This window comes from Vipera ursinii, assembly GCF_947247035.1.
Source record: "Vipera ursinii genome assembly, chromosome: 14".
Lineage (NCBI taxonomy): Eukaryota > Metazoa > Chordata > Lepidosauria > Squamata > Viperidae > Vipera > Vipera ursinii.
In genome coordinates, this window is record NC_139527.1 from 8053918 (window position 1) to 8073772 (window position 19855).

The 19855-nt window shown below is 42.5% G+C and overlaps 1 protein-coding gene across 1 annotated transcript in view; it reads right to left on the minus strand.

Annotated features, from left to right (window-relative positions):
• Positions 1–19855, minus strand: part of ADGRD1 (adhesion G protein-coupled receptor D1) — a 121191-nt gene that overhangs the window by 85546 nt on the left and 15790 nt on the right. Inside the window, exons 9-14 of the mRNA XM_083373240.1 lie at positions 18863–19018; positions 16478–16537; positions 16263–16380; positions 14291–14401; positions 12957–13032; positions 6511–6652 (exon numbers count right to left, since the gene is read on the minus strand). Coding sequence (XP_083229366.1) covers positions 6511–6652; positions 12957–13032; positions 14291–14401; positions 16263–16380; positions 16478–16537; positions 18863–19018 — 663 coding nt within the window. The remainder of the gene's footprint in view (positions 1–6510; positions 6653–12956; positions 13033–14290; positions 14402–16262; positions 16381–16477; positions 16538–18862; positions 19019–19855) is intronic.

The window sequence follows — 19855 nt, forward strand, 5'->3', positions numbered from 1 at the left end:
AACTTGCGGACCAAGTGTGCAAACTGAATCATGCACAGCCCTCGGAAATCAGATCTTGTCAGGATTCACTAGAAGTTGATAAACCCACATTATTGCTCCAGCTTCTCCGCGGAGTTGATCAGCTCTGCAAATATTGACACAGCGCTGCCTTCTGCTCAGAATATATATATATATATATATATATTTCCGCAGAAAGGAATTGCTGTATATAGAGATGACTTCGCCAAGCAGATACAAGCGGGCGCCACCTTTGCTGAAGCTGGGAGAGGCGGTTGGTCTCAGACCAAAAGTTGGCAATATGGCCCCTCAAGGCCCCTGACTTGGGGAAAAAGAGGGGAAACAAACTCCGTCAACCTGCAAAGACGCTTTGCTTTCAAGACAGGAAAAAAAAACTTTCTTGACAGAATAAAAACTCTTCACTTCCAGAAAAGCTGTGGCTAAAAGTTAAAAAGAAAGAAAGAAAGAATTGGAAACCCCTTGGCGAGGGAAAGCTTTAATTACTGAGGCAATGTTGGCGTGACAGAAACATCTCCCCTCAGTTCCATGTGGCTGCAGGCAGCTGAGAGATTTATTTTTATAAGGACTGTTAATGCTCCTTATATTTTAAGTCCATCTGGATGCCCTTTTTTTTCTCCTTTTACCTGTCAAATTTCTCTTTACAGGTGGGGGAGACGCAGTGCCCCATTTTCTTCCATGAGAATGTAGACAGGATTTATTATTTATTCATCAAAGCTGTCAAGCAATAAGATTCTATTAGGCTAATAAAGGACTTTTAAGGTAAACAATGCCTCAGAGTCACTTGAAAAGCCGTCGGAAACTTGACAAAAGCAGCCTTCTGGTGAGCGGCTTTAGGCTGGATTCGTGCATCACCATAAGCCGGGAGATACAACCTGGTTTGCTTTCGGGTGTGCCGTGATGTAGCTCTGCTAGTCAGACCAGTTTTTCTCCTAGCCCTGCCTATGAATTTTGGGGGGAGGGGGGTGCAGAGCCCCCATGACAGAGTTTAGGGGTGCCCTCAGGGTAAGAAAAAAAAGGTTGCATGCGGTGTCAAAAGAATGATTGGCCATGTTTATTTAAGGGGTCCAAGGGTCCTTCATAATGACTTCCAGAACGAATCATGAATCCTGCTGCAATCAGGCTGCATGCGAGAAGAAATAAAATGGCAGAGTTTGTGGAAAGTAATGGATGATGTAATTACATATCTCCTGTCTTCTCAGGGTGAAGAGGCTTCCATGGTGCCTGAAAATTTGGCAACTGAACCTGAGACGGACCAGATCCATCCCCAGCCTTTACCTGGCTCACATTGTCTACTACAGAGGTAGGCAACCTTGGCTCTTTTACAACTTGTGGACTTCAACTCCCAGAATTCCTGAGCAGCCATGCTGAGGGAAAGCTAAGTTTCCAAGCTAAGCCATGCTGGCTCAGGAATTCTGGGGAGTTGAAGTCCACGAGTCATAAAAGAGCCAAGGTTGCCTACCCCTGGTCTAGTAGTTCAACCTTCAACGGTTCCCCATTCTTGCAGGAAGTTTCAAGCTTGTGGCTTCTGCACACAATGCCAAGTGCCCCCAACTGAGAATAACAATATTTCAGACTTGGACGGGACCTTGGAGGTCTTCTACTGGGGGCCAACCCCCTGCTCAAGCAGGAGACCCTATACCAGGGGTAGGCAACCTCGGCTCTTTTATGACTCATGGACTTCAACTCCCAGAATTCCTGAGCCAGCTGGCTCAGGAATTCTGGGAGTTGAAGTCCATGAGTCATAAAATAGCCGAGGTTGCCTACCCCTGCCCTATACCATCCCAGACAAATGGCTGTCCAGTTTCTTCTTGACAACCTCCAGCGATGGAGCTCCCACAACTTCTGAAGGCAAGCCGTTCCACTGGTTAATTGTTTCCTTAGTTCCAGGTTGCTTCTCTCCTTGATTGGTTTCCATCCGTTGGTTCTTGTTGTGCCTTCTGGTGGTTTAGAATAGAACAGAGCTGGAAGGGACCTTGGGGGGCTTCTAGTCCAGCCCCTGATCAAGCAGGAGAACCTATACCATTTCAGACAACGACTGTCTAGTCTCTTCTTAAAATCTCTAGTGATGGAGCGCCCATGATTTCTAGTGGCAAGCTGTTCCACTGGTTAATTGTCCTCACTGTTAGGAGGTTTCTCCTTAATTCCAGGTTGCTTCTCTCCTTGGTCAGTTTCCAACCATTGTTTCTCGTTCTGTCCTCTGGTGCTTTGGAGAGTAACGTGACCTCCTCTTCTTTGTGGCAGCCCCCTCAAATACTGGAACACTGCTACCCTCTCTCCCTATTTCTTCTTTTCTTTAGAGTAGCCAAATCCAAGTCCCACAGTCATTCTTCGTATGTTTTAGTCTCAGGCCTTGGATCATCTTAGTTGCTCTTCTCTGAACTTTTTCCAAGTTCCCTTTGGAGAATAGGATGACCCCCTCTTCTCTGTGGCAGCCCCTCAGATATTGGAACCCTTTTATCATGCCAATCCGATTCCTTCTTTTCATTAAAAAGGAACCAGGGAGAAACTTTCCCAGTCATCAGCCGAAGTGCTACTTCTTGAAAAATGGTGTAATGTGGAATGAGAAAGAAGATGAAGAAGCAGGATTGCCAGTTCAGCAGAAAAAAAACCCCTTATACTTAGATGAGGCAGGAATGGGGTCAGACAAAGGACGGTGGTTTGGAACCCATCTGAACGATTATTTCTACTGTTTTCAGAGGGTCAACAAATCAAGAGTGGTGTTAGACTAATGAGGAATGACATTCAGAAGCAGGACTCTGGAGCTGGGCTTTGCCCCAGAGGCATAGATACTCAAGGAATTCATAGCACCCAGCCTCTGCCAACCTAAACCGCCTTCCCTTCCAGACCTGCTGGAAAGTAGTCTATCTAGGCTACTGAACTGATCTTTAATCAAGAGGGGAAAGAAAGAAAGAAAGAAAGAAAGAAAGAAAGAAAGAAAAGAAAGAAAGAAAGAAAGAAAGAAAAGAAAGAAAGAGAAAGAAAGAAAGAAAGGAAGGAAGGAAGGAAGGAAGGAAGGAAGGAAGGAGAAGGAAGGAGAAGAAAGAAAGAAAGAAAGAAAGAAAGAAAGAAAGAAAGAAGAAAGAAAGAAGAAAGAAAGAAAGAAAGAAGAAAGAAAGAAGAAAGAAAGAAGAAAGAAAGAAAGAAAGAAAGAAAGAAAGAAAGAAAGAAAGAAAGAAAGAAGAAAGAAAGAAAGGAAGGAAGGAAGGAAGGAAGGAAGGAAGGAAGGAAGGAAGGAGGGAGGGAGGGAGGGAGGGGGGAGGGAGGGAGGGAGGGAGGAAGGAAGGAAGGAAGGAAGGAAGGAAGGAAGGAAGGAAGCAAGGAAGGCCAATAAAAGCAGGCTGGATCTGGTTTGCTGGATTTCAACCATCATCTGAAGGAGGGTGATATTTTTTTTCAGAGATGGGTTCTGAGAAAGAAGTGATTCATCCCTTGGATGATTCCAGATATTCTTTTGTGCATGCTACCCCTTTTTAAGATGGGGTAATGAGAAGAAGTGGTTAGAGTTTTGCATGGATGTGAAATGGATCCATCAAAGCAAGATCTCAGATGGTGGAACCCAAAACCAGATGTTCTAGGTGTGAAGATAAAAGAAAGAGACATCAATACATTGGCCTTAGATCGGGGGCATCCAACGATGGCAACTTTAAAGACTTCTGGACTTCAGCTCTCAGAATTCCCGAAGGGGAGGCTGTGGAATTCTAGAAGTTGCAAGTCCACAAGTCTTAAAGTTGCCAAGGTTGGACAAGCCTATCTTAGATGTAGTATTTTTCTAGAGAAGAGAAACACAGCATCAGCCACTATGGTTGAGTTTTCCACTTTTATGAGCTTCTCAAAACCCAAGAAATGATGAGCTTGCAAAACTTGAATAGCTCAGAATATCAGCACATTCCTCCATAATCAGAAAAATGACTGTCCACCTCCTTCGTTTATCAAATGATTTTCACCAAGGGAATTCAGAAATTTCCACCCTCAACTGAGAGAGGAAAAAAAAAACAGAAGCAGGAGTATCGAACAGCTGACATGTCTGTAACTCAATCCCTTTTTCCTTTGGATAAATCCAGCGATGGAAGACCTTGTGATAATCTATTGTTCCTTCCCCATCTACAGCTGCAACCAGCCAGAAAACTCGGAGATGGAAGAAACGGTTAATCATCTTTTGCTGTCCCTAAAATCCTAACTCAACGACCTGCCTCAAAATACCAGAAAGTGTTTTGAAACTCAACTCATAGAAACCACCCCACAACAAATATAACCTTCAGGTTAGTTGATTTAGCCAGGACAAGAATTTAGCCACGGAGTTGTTGCAGATGTTACAACCTTTCAGTTGGTTGGAAAAGCATGCTGGGATGCCATTCATTTTTAAAAAAAACCTTTCCATACAATTACAAGCCAAGGAGGGGAGGGGAAAAAAAATCAATTTTCTTAATTTACCCCACCCTCCCGCCTGAGAGTCAGCATCTGCAGCAAATCAATTAGTAATCCTATTATATTGCAGATGACAGAAAATATGGCAGTGAACCAGCAACGTCTCCTTCCATAACAAAGCAGAGATGGTACAGAGACCTTGTTTCTACTATCTCAGTCTCTTGCCAAGATCTAAGGATTTGTAAGAAACCAACTCATTTAATAACCATGTAACTAGAGCAATATTTTTATCAATAGATCTCGCTTTCTATTTTTCTCTCTCTTTCTTTCTCTTTTGCTTTCTCTTTCTCTCTCTCTCCTGTTCTCTTTCTTTCTCTCTTTCTTTTTCTTCTCTTTTTGTTCTTTCATTTTTTCTTTCTCTTTCCCTATTTCTATCTCTGTGTGTGTCTCTTTCTCTCTCTTTCTTTCTCTCCCCCCACCTCTCTTTATTTCAATTTAATATTTCCAGAAGCCCATGTGCTTTTCCAGACAAATATTCGAAAACAAAGAAACAGTGAAGAATTAAATTTTGTCAGAGAAAGATGGGCACTGCCTCTGACTTCATTCAACATCATAAATTGACTTTGAGTGGATTTTGGACATTGGCTTCTATAGAAATCCAACCCAGGTCCTTTCTTACTTTTTTTGAAACATACCCAACTCTCCCTATGCTGCATTACATTAAACATGCATTGAAACATTTAAATCTAAGTCCAATTTCATCTTTGATATTTCTATAGCTGTCAAGCCCTTGATCATGGGCCTAAAACCCAAAGCAGCTGATTTTTCAAAAATGATTCTCATAGTCTACATCAGGGGTGTCAAACTGCCATGCCCACCCCATGACCGGCAATGGAAAAAAAAGTCGCGACACGTTGCGACACGTCACGTGACTTGCGAGTTTGACACCCCTGGTCTACGTGTTTAGCAAGATTTTTTTTTTATTAAAGAGTTTTACAAAAACAAAATTTTACAATATATCCCCAAATCCCTCCCACCCCAAACCCACCCACCTCCCCCCCCCACTTCCCAGAGCTAAATACAGGATTATAGTTACAATAATCATATTCTAAATAAAAATTATGCATAATATACAATTAACCAAATTCGTAATGTGCTTTAACTCCCCTTTAACGTAACTACAAACAAAGTACCAATAACAATATCCCACTAAAATCTACTCATAAGCTAAATGGAACTTTTTAGTCCCATATTTGTTCTGAATATAATTTATCCATCTCCTCCAAACTGAAATATATCTTTCCTGTGAATTAGCAAGATTGATTAAGGTAGGGTTTCAAGCAGTGGTGGCATTCGAATATGTGAACAACCAGTTCTCTGTGTGTGGATGCCTCTTCCGGAAGTCCATTCTGGGCCCAGGCAACAAAAATTAGCTACCGGTTCTGCCGAAGTGGTGAGATCCGGCTGAATCCCACCACTGGTTACAAGAATTGCACCAGCTCATCTATTTTCCCTCTGCAATTAACAACCATGTACACCAGGATGGAGGATTCTTTTACTTTTTCACTGCCTCCCTGCGTATCAGCGAGAATTAAGGAGTTTGCAAATGATGGTTTGCAGAATCATCTCCTGATTTAGACTAGAATAGAATAGAACTGGGAGGGACCTCGGAGGTCTTCTAGTCCTCCAAATAATATATATAAAATTTGGAGAACTAGAAGACCCCCAAGGTCCCTTCCAGCTCTATTCTAGTCTAGTCTAAATCAGGAGATGATTCTGCAAACCATCACTTGCAAACAATATATATATACACGTATATACATATTAGCAATTTGAATAATTTACACAAATAATGAACTGTCGTAAGTTGTGACTATAGCCTGCGGATAGCCTTGGGATAGGCTGAAACAGGAAAGAAGATTTAACTAGCAAGGTATTCAAAAGACTTGATAAATACTTAACACATATGTATATACATATACACACATATACACATATATACATATACTGTATACATACACACACAGTCAGTTTGAGAATCACATTTCATGGAAATGTAGAGTAACCCCCTGCAATTGTTTGTCACTACAAAAGGGGGAAAAATACTGAAAGATAAGCATCGCTTACCAGTTGATGCTTCATATGGATGGTGATGAGGGGAGAGCTTGACAGATTGTGAGACAGAGTTGGTGGTGGCTCCATTGTCAAGGAGATAAGGTAGCTACTAGCAAAAATCATACACTCTTTGCAGGTAGCAGCTTCAGGAATTCTGGGAAATTAGAGCAACAGTTTATTAGTGACTTGTGGGGTATTTTGTTTCTTCAGACACCCATCTTTATTTGGGCAGGAAGGAAGGAAGGAAGGAAGGAAGGAAGGAAGGAAGGAAGGAAGGAAGGAAGAAGAAAGAAAGAAAGAAAGAAAGAAAGAAAGAAAGAAAGAAAGAAAGAAAGAAAGAAGAAAGTAAGTAAGAAAGAAAGAAAGAAGAAAGAAAGAAAGAAAGAAAGAAAGAAAGAAAGAAAGAAAGAAAGAAAGAAAGAAAGAAAGAAAGATGGGAATAAGAGGAAGGGAGGGAGGGAGGGAGGGAAGGAGGGAGGGAAGAAAGGAAGGAAGGAAGATGGGAATGAGAGAAAGGGAAGGGAAGGGGAAGAAAAGGGAAGGGAAGGGAAGGGAAGGGAAGGGAAGGAAGGAAGGAAGGAAGGAAGGAAGGAAGGAAGGAAGGAAGGAAGGAAGGAAGGAAGGAAGGAAGGAGAAAGAAAGAAAGAAAGAAAGAAAGAAAGAAAGAAAGAAAGAAAGAAAGAAAGAAAGATGGGAATGAGAGGAAGGGAGGGAGGGAGGGAAGGAGGGAGGGAAGGAAGGAAGGAAGATGGGAATGAGAGAAAGGGAAGGGAAGGGAAGGGAAGGGAAGGAAGGAAGGAAGGAAGGAAGGAAGGAAGGAAGGAAGGAAGGAAGGAAGGAAGGAAGGAAGGAAGGAAGGAAATGGAGAGGAGAGGGAAGGGGAGGGGAGGGGAGGGGAGGGAAGGGAACATCTCCAAAACATGGCACACAGTAGGTATAAAAGCACATGCAAAAAATAGTAAAGACACCGATATTTGATGGCAATGGGAATTATGGACCCAACTGTATATTTATTTCTAAAGTGTAAAATCCCAGCAGCTTCTCTGCTTATGAATGTGCTGGCCATTCTCAGCAACCTGGATATTTTGACTTCATCCCGAGAGGTTTTCAAGAAAAGACTTATCTGAAATGGTACAGAGTCTCCTGCTTGAGCAGGGGTTGGACTAGAAGACCTCCAAGGTCCCTTCCACCTCGACTCTGACTGATTGGCTGACTTCTACAGGACCTCCGAGAGAGTCTTGCTTGCTTTGAACCATTTTGCAGATCCTGGAAACTGGTTGCTTTGATTTCCCAGTTGGATCTGGAAGACATTTTTTGGCCGACAGACTTGGGTGGAGGCATCTGAGCTGCTTTTAATGACCTCGGTTCTGTATCTTTTGCCTTCCTGTATGGAAGCTGAGGAGGGCATAGAAGTCCCCCCCTTCCTCATATTAAAAGAAATAATCTTCTCCATTGTATTCCTTAAGCTCCCTAAGAAGGCCTTATTGAGAAGGACACAACCTGGCTGCCACACGCCTTCAACAACCTACAAATAAATCGATGCAAAAAAAAACTGCACGGCAAAAAGAAAAAAAAATTCCATCAAGGGCTGAGACTTTGCTGCTCGGAGAAAGATTCCCTTTCTTTCTCTTTCCCCCCCCCTCAAATTATTCTTTTGCTCCGTTATTTATAGTCCTGTTATGAAAGAGACCCATCATGTCCTAGGGAAAAATATCTATCCTTCTCAGGGGTGCCATAATTTAAACCAGAATGCCGAGACAAACCGAACGGGCGCAAGCTGTGATTAGAAAGCCAGCCAGCCAAGATATTTTCTTAGCTGGAGGGAGCGTTTGACAAGCAAAGTTTAAATACTCGGATTGCCATCTGCCTCCTTCTATTTCTCCCCCCCCCCCTGCCGCCCCGCCGCCGCCAAAAGAAGGTTAGATTTTGCTCTGCTAGCTTCACTCTCTTCTTCTGACATTTCGGATCCAGCTTTTTTTCTGGACTTTCAAAAGAGACAAATTTGCTCTCTTGCAAATGAGCTGAAAAAAGTGAGGAAATTTCTATCCGCTGTCATCGAGAAGAAAAAAAAAAGGCTGAAAAGTTTTTGACTGGTGAGAAAAAAAAAGCCTCCAGAGAAAAACTAGTAGAGAAATGGGATCCTGGCCAGGCAAAAGTGGGATTTTTGAAAGAGTTGGGTTTGGTCATTAGTCTGCCTTGCAGATATCAAAATATATGCTGTTTATCTGGGAGCAGGGGGGAGAGACTTTTCCATTGGGGCATCTACTTGAATCTCAAAAAGCAGGATTAGCATCACCAAGTCTTCTTTAAATGACATTTATAAAATTCTTGGCTGGAAGGGACCCTGGAGGTCTTTTAATCCAAAGCAGGAGTCTTCATATAAAATCCTGGGCAATGGCTGTAGAATCCTTTCTTGGAAAACTCCAGCCATGGAGCAATCCCACATCCAGGAGGCAAATTGGTCCATTTATTAGAATATCTTAGAATAGAATAGAGCTGGAAGGGACCTTGGAGGTCTTCTAGTCCAGCCCCCTGCTCAAGCAGGACAATCCTAGACCATCTCAGACAGGTGACTGTCCAGTCTCTTCTTAAAAACCTCCACTGATGGAGCGCCCACAATTTCTGGAGGCAAAGCTGTTCCACTGGTTGATTGTCCTCAGTGTCAGGAAGTTTCTCCTTAATTCCAGGTTGCTTCTCTCTTTGATCAGTTTCCAAACAATGTTTCTTGTCCTGCCCTCTGGTGCTTTGGAGAATAACGTGACCCCCTCTTCTTTGTGGCACCCCTCAAATACTGGAACACTGCTATCATGTCTCCCCTATTTCTTCTTTTCTTTAGACTAGCCAGACCCAAGTCCCGCAGCCGTTCTTCGTATGTTTTAGTCTCCGGGCCTTGGATCATCTTAGTTGCTCTTCTCTGATTTTTTTCCAAACTCTCAACATCTTTTTTGTGATATGGTGACCAAACCTGGCTGCGATATTTGAGGTGTGGTCTTACTAGGGCTTTATAAAGTGGTACTAATACTTCGTGTGATCTTGACTCTATGCCTCTGTTTTATGCCTCTGATCAATTGCTGTGAATGTCAGGAAATTCCTCCTTATTTCCAGATTGGATCTTTCTCTGAAGAGCTTCCATCCCTGGCTTCCTGTCCTGTCCTGTCCTCAGGTGCCATAGAGAATAATTTGATATCCTGTTTCCTGTGTCAGGAAATTCCTCCTGATTTCCAGATTGGATCTCTGAGGAGCTTCCATCCCTGGAAGCTAGCCATCGTATAGTTTAGCTCCAGCCCCCTAATAATCTTTGTTGCTCTTCTCTGCACTCTTTCTAGAGTCTCCACACCTTTTTCTATCATAGTGACCAGAACTGGACAAAGTCTTCTAGATGTGGCCTCAATAGTGCAGAATAGAGTGATACTGTCACTATAAAATGGTACTTGGCTCTTGGTGACTTCAAGGACGTATCCATAAAGTTTTCTTGGTGACCACATGGATGTGGTTTATCACTTGCCTTCTTGCAGAGATGTGTTTCAACTTCCCTGTCTATCTTAATCTTAGTCCTCTCCAGATGGGTTCCCATCCACAAACTAACCATGCTCAACTTTGCTTAGCAAACCACTTTGTGCCAAGAAAGCTACATGAACATGAGTCAAAAGAGATTTTATTACTAGTTTTAATTAAGGCATTGCTCAAACACATTTTTTTGACAAACCATCCTGGCTCCCTTTATTTCTTATGACCAGCTAGCATTCCTTAGATAGTTGGGTATAATGTTTTGCGTGTGTGTGTGTGTGTGTGTGTGTGTGTGTGTGTGTGTGCATGGTAAAAACCCAATCATTTTTATTTTTGTGTTTTGGAATTATGAGGGTTTTTTTTCCAAAGAACTGAATTTAACAGCTGCCATTTACCAAATGCATCAGAAGCAACATTGCTATTTGATTGAGCAAGTAACGGGAGACTTAAACGATTGTTAATAGCGAAGTGTTGTTGCTAAGCCCTTTTATAATATAGGCTTTCGTTTCTGGTTTTTGCTGGGGGGAGAAAAAAGATTCCCTATGGAGAAGTGGATTGTGGGGAGCAATGGAGTTTATCCATTTCAGCATTGCTATTTGCAGCAGGATTTTTCAAGCAAGCCATTAAAAAGTGTGAGAGAGAAACGAACTCTGAGCTTGGTTGTTTTCTTGCAGATGTTTCATTACCCACATTAAGTAACAACATCAATGCTAGCATTGCATACCATAGCATAGAGCACATTATATTCATAATATTTACAATGGTACTTATAACTTAGAAGGAGAAGAGTGTAAATGACTTCTTGTATTTTTTTCTTTTTTTCCCCCTTCAGCTTCTCTCTTGTCTGAAGTGATATAGTTCTCCTGCTTGAGCAGAGGGCTGGACTAGAAGACCTCCAAGGTCCCTTCTGTTCTATTCCTATTCTGTTTTACTCCATTTCGTTCTGTTCCATTCTATTCTATTCTTGCATTTTTAGTTTTATCTTTTATTCCTGTTTTTCCTTTCTTACTTTATATTAGTATGCATTAGTTTTTAATCTCCCTTTTTTTTGTAAAAAAAAACTTAATAAAAATTGCATTTAAAATAAAGAATTCTCATCAAAGGAAATGCTGGGCTAGAGAATTCTGTGAGTCGAAGTCCATATATCTGAAAATGTAGTCCAGGTTGTGAAAGAAATGCAATCTAACTTACAAAGGTGCTTTTTTCAAAAGGCGACTGGACTTTCTTTGTTTTTTTCCTTGAAGACATTTCACTTCTCAATTCAAGAAGCTTCTTCAGTTCTTGTAGTCATTTTATACTTGTAGTCATTTTATAAGAGTTAAAGTGCGATAGACTTAATAGCTTATTGTTTGCATATGGTAGATTATGATTGTTGTTACTTTTATACCTTGTATTTAGCTCTGGGAAGTCGGGGAGGGGGGAAGGGGAGGGTGGGAGGTGTTGGGGTGGGTTGGGAAGAGGGGAGGGGGTTGGGAGGGGTTTTGTTTTGTTAAAGATAAAATGTACTGAAAAACTTTTCAATAAAAAAAAGAAGCTTCTTCAGTTGTGTTCTTCAAGCTTCTTGAATGAGTAGCGAAATGTATGCTTACGCTATTGAGAACAAACAACAAAATTTCATTCTTAATGTGTGCCAATGTGCCCACAGTAAAAAAAAAAGAAAAGTCAATAAAGGTTTTTGATGAAAAACAAAGAAAATCCAGCTGCCGTTTGGAAAAAGCGCCTTTGGGACAACCAGGACTGGGTGACTGAGAATCTCCGTAGACAATCCAAGTGACCTTTTGCCTAGTCAATACGTAAAACAGGTCTACTCTCTTGAAATAAACTTCCAGAACTTGCAGGTGAGGCTGCGGCAGGGCGGAGAAAAATTAGCCGCTCCCTGGATCTGTTTCATTCCATTCATAACTTCCATAAATAAATCCGTTTTGACAAGCAAGGCGGGTGGAGGACACCTTATGAACAGGCTTGGAAATTTCCCAGGTCAGGGAAGAATTTGAGTGATCTATTGCTGCAAGTTTCCACCATTTAAATCCATGGTCAGTGCCCAGAGTAAACAGATTCTAAGAGCCTTATCTGCTCCTGGGTGAGGTGTAAATTAGACCTTGGCTTCTGGGAAAAGGGAAAGAGGAAGGATGGCGTATCACAGAGTTAAATTAGCGTGAGTCCATCCTGCCGATTTAAAGTTCAACGAGATAAGGGAAGCGGAGAGAGCCCGTTGAGAGGGGTGACTGAGCATTTTCAATGAGAATCTTTGATGATGATGATGATGATGATGATGATGATTTGAATGTCATACTGTCCATCCAGATGACAATTGGCTTGGGAAAAACCCTTCTCCACTTTAAAAGGAGGTTTCCGTCAGGACTGAAAAATGCAACTTTGGGGTCCTTGAGGAGGAGCGATGAGGAGGACCAAACCAAGTGGGCTGTTTTAAAATTAATTCCTTCCTTCCATTCTTCTTTCCTTCCTTCTTTCCTCTCCTCTCCTCCTCTCCTTTACCCTTCCTTTCTCTTCTCTTCCTTCACCCTTTCCTTTCCCTCCTTCCCTTCCTTCCTTCCTTCCTTCTTTCCTCTCCTCTCCTCCTCTCCTTTACCCTTCCTTTCTCTTCTCTTCCTTCACCCTTTCCTTTCCCTCCTTCCTTCCTTCTTTCCTCTCTTCTCCTCTCCCTTTTACCCTTCCTTTCTCTTCTCTTCCTTCACCCTTTCCTTTCCCTCCTTCCTTTCCTTCCTTCCTTCTTTCCTCTCCTCTCTTCTCCTCTCCTCCTCCCCTTTACCCTTTTCTCTACTCTTCCTTCACCTTTCCCTTTCCCTCCTTCCCTTCCTTCCTCCATCCCTCCCTCTGTCCCATATCTTAAAATTGCTGAAATTGAGAAACACTGTGTGAAGTCAAGCAAACCTATCCAATCTCATATTCAGGAATAACCACAAGCGTGTTGTGATTTTAAGGGGACTTACTTGGTGTCCAATGGTTTGATGCTATGGAAGTACTGATGCATAGAATGATAGAAGAGACCCACAATTGTAATCCAGGCTGTAAAGAAGGCAAAATGTGTCAGTATCAGGATCACAGTAATGCAGGAGGTGAAACCCAGTACTTAAAGCTACCTTGGATGCCAATAACTTTATCCTTTTTCATCCTGGGTCACTACTGCTCTAACTGTTGTAAGCCACCCGGGGTCTCTTGAATAGTGAGATGACATATAACTTTAATAAATTACATAAATAAATAATATCAAGGTTTGACTCTGAGGAGACCCTCTACAGCAGGGGTCCCCTACCCCCAGTCCGTGAACCAGTACCGGGCTGCAGCATGCCAGCAACCAGTCTGCACAAACAACCGGTTTGCACATCCAGGCAGGCAGCACACAAAACCACACCCCCTCTGGTCCGCGGAAAAACCTCCCTCCATGTAACTCAGACATGTCAAGCACAAGGCCGGGGGCCCGGATCCAGCCCGCGAAGTGGTTTCATGCGGCCCGCGAAGCCATCCTGGAAACAGTGAGGGAACGGCCCCCACTGCCTTGGCCCTGGCCCAGAGACCCTCCTCCTGCCAGAGACCCTCAGATCTGTCCCACTCCTTCCCGGGTCCCCATAGGCACCCTTGATGCGAACGGTGTAGAGCTGGCCACGCCCACCCAGTAGGCCATACGCACTCTAGCCACGCCCACCCAGTAGGCCACGCCCACCCAGGCCACACCCACCCGGCCCACTGAGGGCAACCGCAATGCTGATGCGGCCCTCAATGAAATTGAGTTTGACAACCCTGATGTAACTGGTCCCTGGTGCCCAAAAGTTTGGGGACCTGTAGATCATTGTGGAAAAGGGGTTTGAAAAATAGGAAGGATTGGTGTGAATTTGCCACCAGTTGAGACAATCGAAAGAAGTTAAAGTGCTCAAGAATTCATTCATCTGTTGGAAAATCTTGATTGGAGCTGCAAAAATCTTGATGACCACTAGATGACAAAGCAGTATGGGGAAAAAAGTAACTCTTTGCCGCCTTCCAATGGCCACACCGATTTTTGCAAGGCAAGAAACAATTCAGTTTCCCATTTCCCCTCGATTAACAGGTTTCTCAGCAATCCAAACAAGGAAAGACGTATTTGACCCAATCATCAGAAGGGCAATTCGGAAGAAAGATGGTTTCTCCTGGCCCCTTCCTTGGCCTACCTGATGGGGTGGATGTTAATTCCCATAATCCCCAGCCATATGGTGGAAAACCTTGGCTGGCAGGAGAAAGCCAAAGGCGGCAGATTTGACCTTTCTTTCCTTCTGCTAAATTATTCCCTTACCTGAATATTGGAAAGCTTCTCTGGGTATAGAAATATAGCTCTGTCCTTGTAATGGGAAGCGATATTGAGGCACATTCAGGAGCTGAGGAGGCATTTTAACCAGGGAATAATCTGTATAATAATGCAAACATTGATCAAAACCCAAAGGAAAAGGAGAGCAAAGCCATTAGTTAATTCCTGCGTATTGTTGAGCCCCCAGGTCTGTTCTTTTAACATTTTTAGCGATCAGGGTCTTTTGAAACAAACCAGCGGGGGGGGGAAGGGAAATATACTAGAGTTTTAAGCAGAAAAAAAAAGACGGAACTTTATCATTTTGCAACAGGTAAAAAAAAATGGAGAACCGAAGAAGGAGAAATGTGGGGGAGTTTTTTCTTTCTTTTGTTCTCTGTTGTTTTGTGGTGACTGGATTTACATTTTGATCTATACTGCTGAGTGTGGAATTTTAATCGCCTTCCAGCGCAAGGCGAACAGACCTGGAAGAATCAAGGCTGATGCATGATACTGTAGCTCAGACATGTCAAACACAAGGCCCGGGGGCCAGATCCGGCCCGCGAAGTGGTTTCATGCGGCCCGCGAAGCCATCCTGGAAACAGTGATGGAACGGCCCCCGCTGCCTTGGCCCTGGCCCAGAGACCCTCCTCCTGCCAGAGACCCTCAGATCTGTCCCACTCCTGCCCAGGCCCCCATAGGCACCCTTGATGCCAACGATGTAGAGCTGGCCACGCCCACCCAGTAGGCCATACGCACTCTAGCCACGCCCACCCAGTAGGCCACGCCCACCCTGGCCACACCCACCCAGCCCCCTGAGGGCAACCGCAATGCTGATGCGGCCCTCAATGAAATTGAGTTTGACACCCCTGCTGTAGCTATATCCACCAGCAGGCTCATCAAGCGACAACACACAATGCCTGTGTGAAGGGCAAGACCTTAAGAAAACCCACTTTGGAAGACCTGAACTAAGTCAACCAAGGCTGACGTTTCTTCTCTATTTTTCATTTCTCCTTCTTCCTTTCCTGGATTCATCATAGAGGTTCCTCAAGGAGGGATGAGCTTTCCATCCCAGGAAAAAACGGGAAAGGAAAATTTCATGCCCTCCTTCAGCAAGTGAAAAGCCACAGAGGTGGCTTTGTTCAATTATTATTTATTTATTTATTTATTTATTTATTATTTATTATTTATTTATTATTTATTTATTATTTATTTAATTAATTAATTAAATTTATGGGCCGCCCTTCTCCCTAAGGACTCAGGGCAGCTCACAACAATAAAAATTAAAAACATAAAATGGAAAATTTAAAAAAGAATTAAACAATAAAACAAATTTAATAATTATATGACAATTTAAAAACCGATAAAAGCCCAATTAAAAAACCGTAGTCAGTCCGGGCCCGCTTGTGGGAACAACCAGGTCTTCAGGTCACGGCGGAAGGACCGAAGGTCAGGGGCCGTCCGCAGCTCCGGGGGCAATTCGTTCCAGAGGGTCGGCGCGCCCACAGAGAAGACTCTCCCCCTGGGGGTCGCCAGCTGGCATTGCCTGGCCGACGGAACCCTGAGGGGGGCCAACTCTGTGGGAGCGAACTGGGCGATGGGAGGTTGACAATGGCAGCAAGTGGTCTCGCAAGTACCCCGGGCCTAAGCCATGTAGGGCTTTAAAGGTTATTACCAGCACCTTGAATCGCACCCAGAGGGCAACCGGAAGCCAATGCAACTCGCGCATGAGAGGTGTAATGTGGGAGTACCGAGATACTCCCATAAGCACCCGCGTGGCTGCATTCTGCACCAGCTGAAGCCTCCGGGTGCTCTTCAAGGGCAGCCCCATGTAAAGAGCATTGCAGTAATCCAGGCGAGAAGTGACGAGGGCGTGGGTAACCGTGCATAGGGCATCTCGGTCCAAAAAGGGGCGCAACTGGTGCACTAGGCGAACCTTTCATCTCCTGTGTCGGAGAACAAAACTGAGGCCAATAAATCTCACCTGCGACAGGTGAAGTCCCTTGGACTGTTATGGTCGAAGGGCTTCCTCCTAGATTGCGTGCGACATGAAATGTCACACTGTCAATGGTGGACACCAGCCCTCCGGCAAGGGATGCGGTCTGAAAGTAGAAATGACAACGCTGGAGTGATAAGCAAGTGATGGAGGCCTTGACTCCTGGAGAACCCCAATAATGTCTTGGAAGATATTATCCTTACGTGGTTCCTGCTGATCCAAGCGGCTATCTTGAGAACTCTTTCCACCACTTGAAAGAAAACCTACAGATGAACGGAGACAGGTTATTTGCGATGATGTGATCACCACCACCATCATCATCACTGCCTGGTGTGATTCTCCTGCAAATTATGCATTCCCGCCAGAAACCTGGGACAACTGTTTTTGCATATTGTCAATAGATATTTTATTGGGAGCCACACAGAGTTTATTATAATATGGGTGGCTATGTAAATGTTTTTTAAAAATAAATTGGTAATTGACAGATAGATGGAGAGAGAGAGAGAGAGAGACAGAAAGAGATAACAATAGAAGCCCAATAGCTAGAGAGATAGCAATAGAAGATAGATCAGTGATTGATAGATAGATAGATAGATAGATAGATAGATAGATAGATAGATAGATAGATGATAGATAGATAGAGTAGATGATAGATAGATAGATAGATAGATAGATAGATAGATAGATGATAGATAGATAGATAGAGTAGATGATAGATAGATAGATAGATAGATGATAGATAAGATAGATAGATGATAGATAGATAGATAGATAGATAGATAGATAGATAGATAGATAGAGTAGATGATAGATAGATAATAGATGGATATAGATATAGTTGATAGATAGACAGACAGATAAGGATTCCAGTGCCTGCTTTCCCATGCTCCACTTTTGAGACCTACATAAGCTGCAATCAAATGATTTTTCACAAGGACTTTGGGCCTTATACCAAAATCTTTTTAGAAAATTCAGAAGTATGGCAAGGGAGGAATTGAGTTTCACTTTTTCTTCATTAATGCAAAAATGTTTTATACTTTCTGTTTCTGCATGGCTGTGCCCACAAGACATGACCGCCACATTTCCATAAAGTCAGTTTGTATCATCCCACAGAGATACTGAAGCTCTTTTAAACATTTTAAAGGCTTTGAAACATCAAGAATAGAACTATGCTTTAAATTTCTCACATCAAAATATTTTTAAAGTCCTAAATCCATTGACAGTGCTTGCTGATACATATTCATATTCCTTTCCCATTCTGCAGTCTTCAGAAATGGATTGAGATCTGTAGACTCCCTGACACTCTAAATTAAACAAGGGAACCAACCTAGAACTAAGGAGAAATTTCCTAACAGTGAGGATGATTAATCAGAATCCTTGAGAAATTGTTGGCACTCCATCACTGGAGGCCTTCAAGAAGAGATAGGACAACCTTTTGTCTGAAATTGTATCTGGTCTTTTGCTTGAGCAGGGGGTTGGACTAGAAGACCTCCAAAACAACTTGTAGCTCACAAATCATTTTGATGTTGGGGCTGCCTCCCACTTCTCACATATGCCTGTGTCTTCATCATAGCATCATAAACTGTGTGAAAGAGACTCATTTATATATGGTTCATTTATATATGATTTCTGTTTTTGTGTGTGTCTGTGTGTTGAAAAGAATTCACTCACTGGAATTCTTCTATAAGATACTGCTTTCATCTTAATAAATCTCGATAAAGAAGAATCTGTGAAATTCAGGCTTGCAATCACTTGCAATCAGTCAAAGATGAGAACATAAACATTTCTTCTGTTAGACTAGGGATCTTCAAACTGGGCCTTTTTATGACTCATGGACTTCAACTCCCAGAATTCTTCAACCAGCATGCCTGCCTGAGAAATTCTGGGAGTTGAAGTCCATGAGTCATAAAAGGGCTGAGTTTGAAGACCCCTGTGTTAGACGATGGATGGATGGATGGATGGGTGGATGGATGGATGGAATGTGATAGATATCCTGCTTCATAAATTTGAAAGATTGGATTGCAATTCATTCATGCCCTCTTCCTAGGCATCTGTAGAAGCCGTGGTGATCTCAAGCACATTATGATGTCATAGCTCAAATGACATGAATTTCACTAATCAATGACCTCATAACACAAGTGATGACACTTGTCCCCTGGCAGGTGCCCAATCTCTCTTGAATCCCAGAATAGAATAGAATAGAATAGAACAGAACAGAACAGAATAGAATAGGAATAAAGTACAGTAGAGAAGAGTAGAGCAGAGCAGAGCAGAGCAGAACAGAATATTTTTATTGACCAAGTATGATTAGCACACAAGGAAAATGACACTAGTGCTATAGTATTTCTATAAGGTAGAAATGAAAACAGTTTTATTTGACTAAAACAAGATGGGAACCTGCTTATAGTGCACTGCCTAATAACTAGAGGATGTTTCCCTCTATAAATTGATCAATTACCTTAGTAAACTGATTAGCAGATGAAAGAAAGTTACCTTAGTAAAGTTGATTTTTTAAAAATGGGGGAAAATTACCTCAGTAAATTAGGAAATGGCCTCAATAAGCAGATTAACGGATGAAGAAAAATTACCTCAGTAAGATTGTAGGCAGTATTTGCTGTGAGAGATTCATTAAGCATGGCATTTGAAATGTTTTTCAGATAGTCCATCGTGACATATGGGTCCTGGACACTATGTTTTCCCTCTGTGAGATTAATTATGATGGATTGGTAGGCATTTATGGAAAGCTGTAAGCATAAAATAGCAAGATTGAAAGGTCCTTCTCTTCAGGAGTGATCGCCATTGAAATAAAATGTCCTTTTCTTCAACAATGGCACTGATTCAGCATTGACCAAGGAAACAAGCTTCTTCTTTCATACATTTACTAGATAATCATTTTTAATTTGTCCACTTTTATCTTCAGGGTCTGGGCTGACAAGGAAATCTATTCTGTCTGGAGGTCCTCCCTGCAAAATTCAACTTCCTGGATAATCCATTTTATTTAGTTTATTTTGTAAATATTCTATCTGGCCTGCCAAGCCATTGATAAAGCTTGAGGGGTGGTTTCCACTTTAAATGGAGTAAAATGCAATTCAGATGCTGGTGGAATCCAATTACCTTAACTCAAATTTCTATTACAACTTTTCCTTTGAGAAAATTCCACTGCCAAAATAGCTCATTTCTCTGACTGACCCAACTTGGAAGAAGGTTTTAATTTCGACCATGAAAGGTCTCCACAGCTCATAATGTCCAATAGTTGCCTCCATTTTCCTTTCAACTCCTATCTACAACCTTGAACTTGGGCGTCTCTGGAGCAAGTCCATCCCCTTAGCCACCACACTACAATATGTACAAATTATGCATTTTAGAGAAAATAGCATGCAAATATGACAAGAGTATGTCCAATTGAACACAGTATGTGCAGATTTCTTTTTCTTTTTTTTCCAAGTTCACAGATGGATGCAGAAATCAAGTGGAATACAGTTGACATAAATGGGAAGCACAGATTTTGACCTCAGAGTTAAGCCTTATATGAAGATCAAAGCTTGTAGGTTACTTTTCTCCTTCTTTCTGGCTGCAAACAT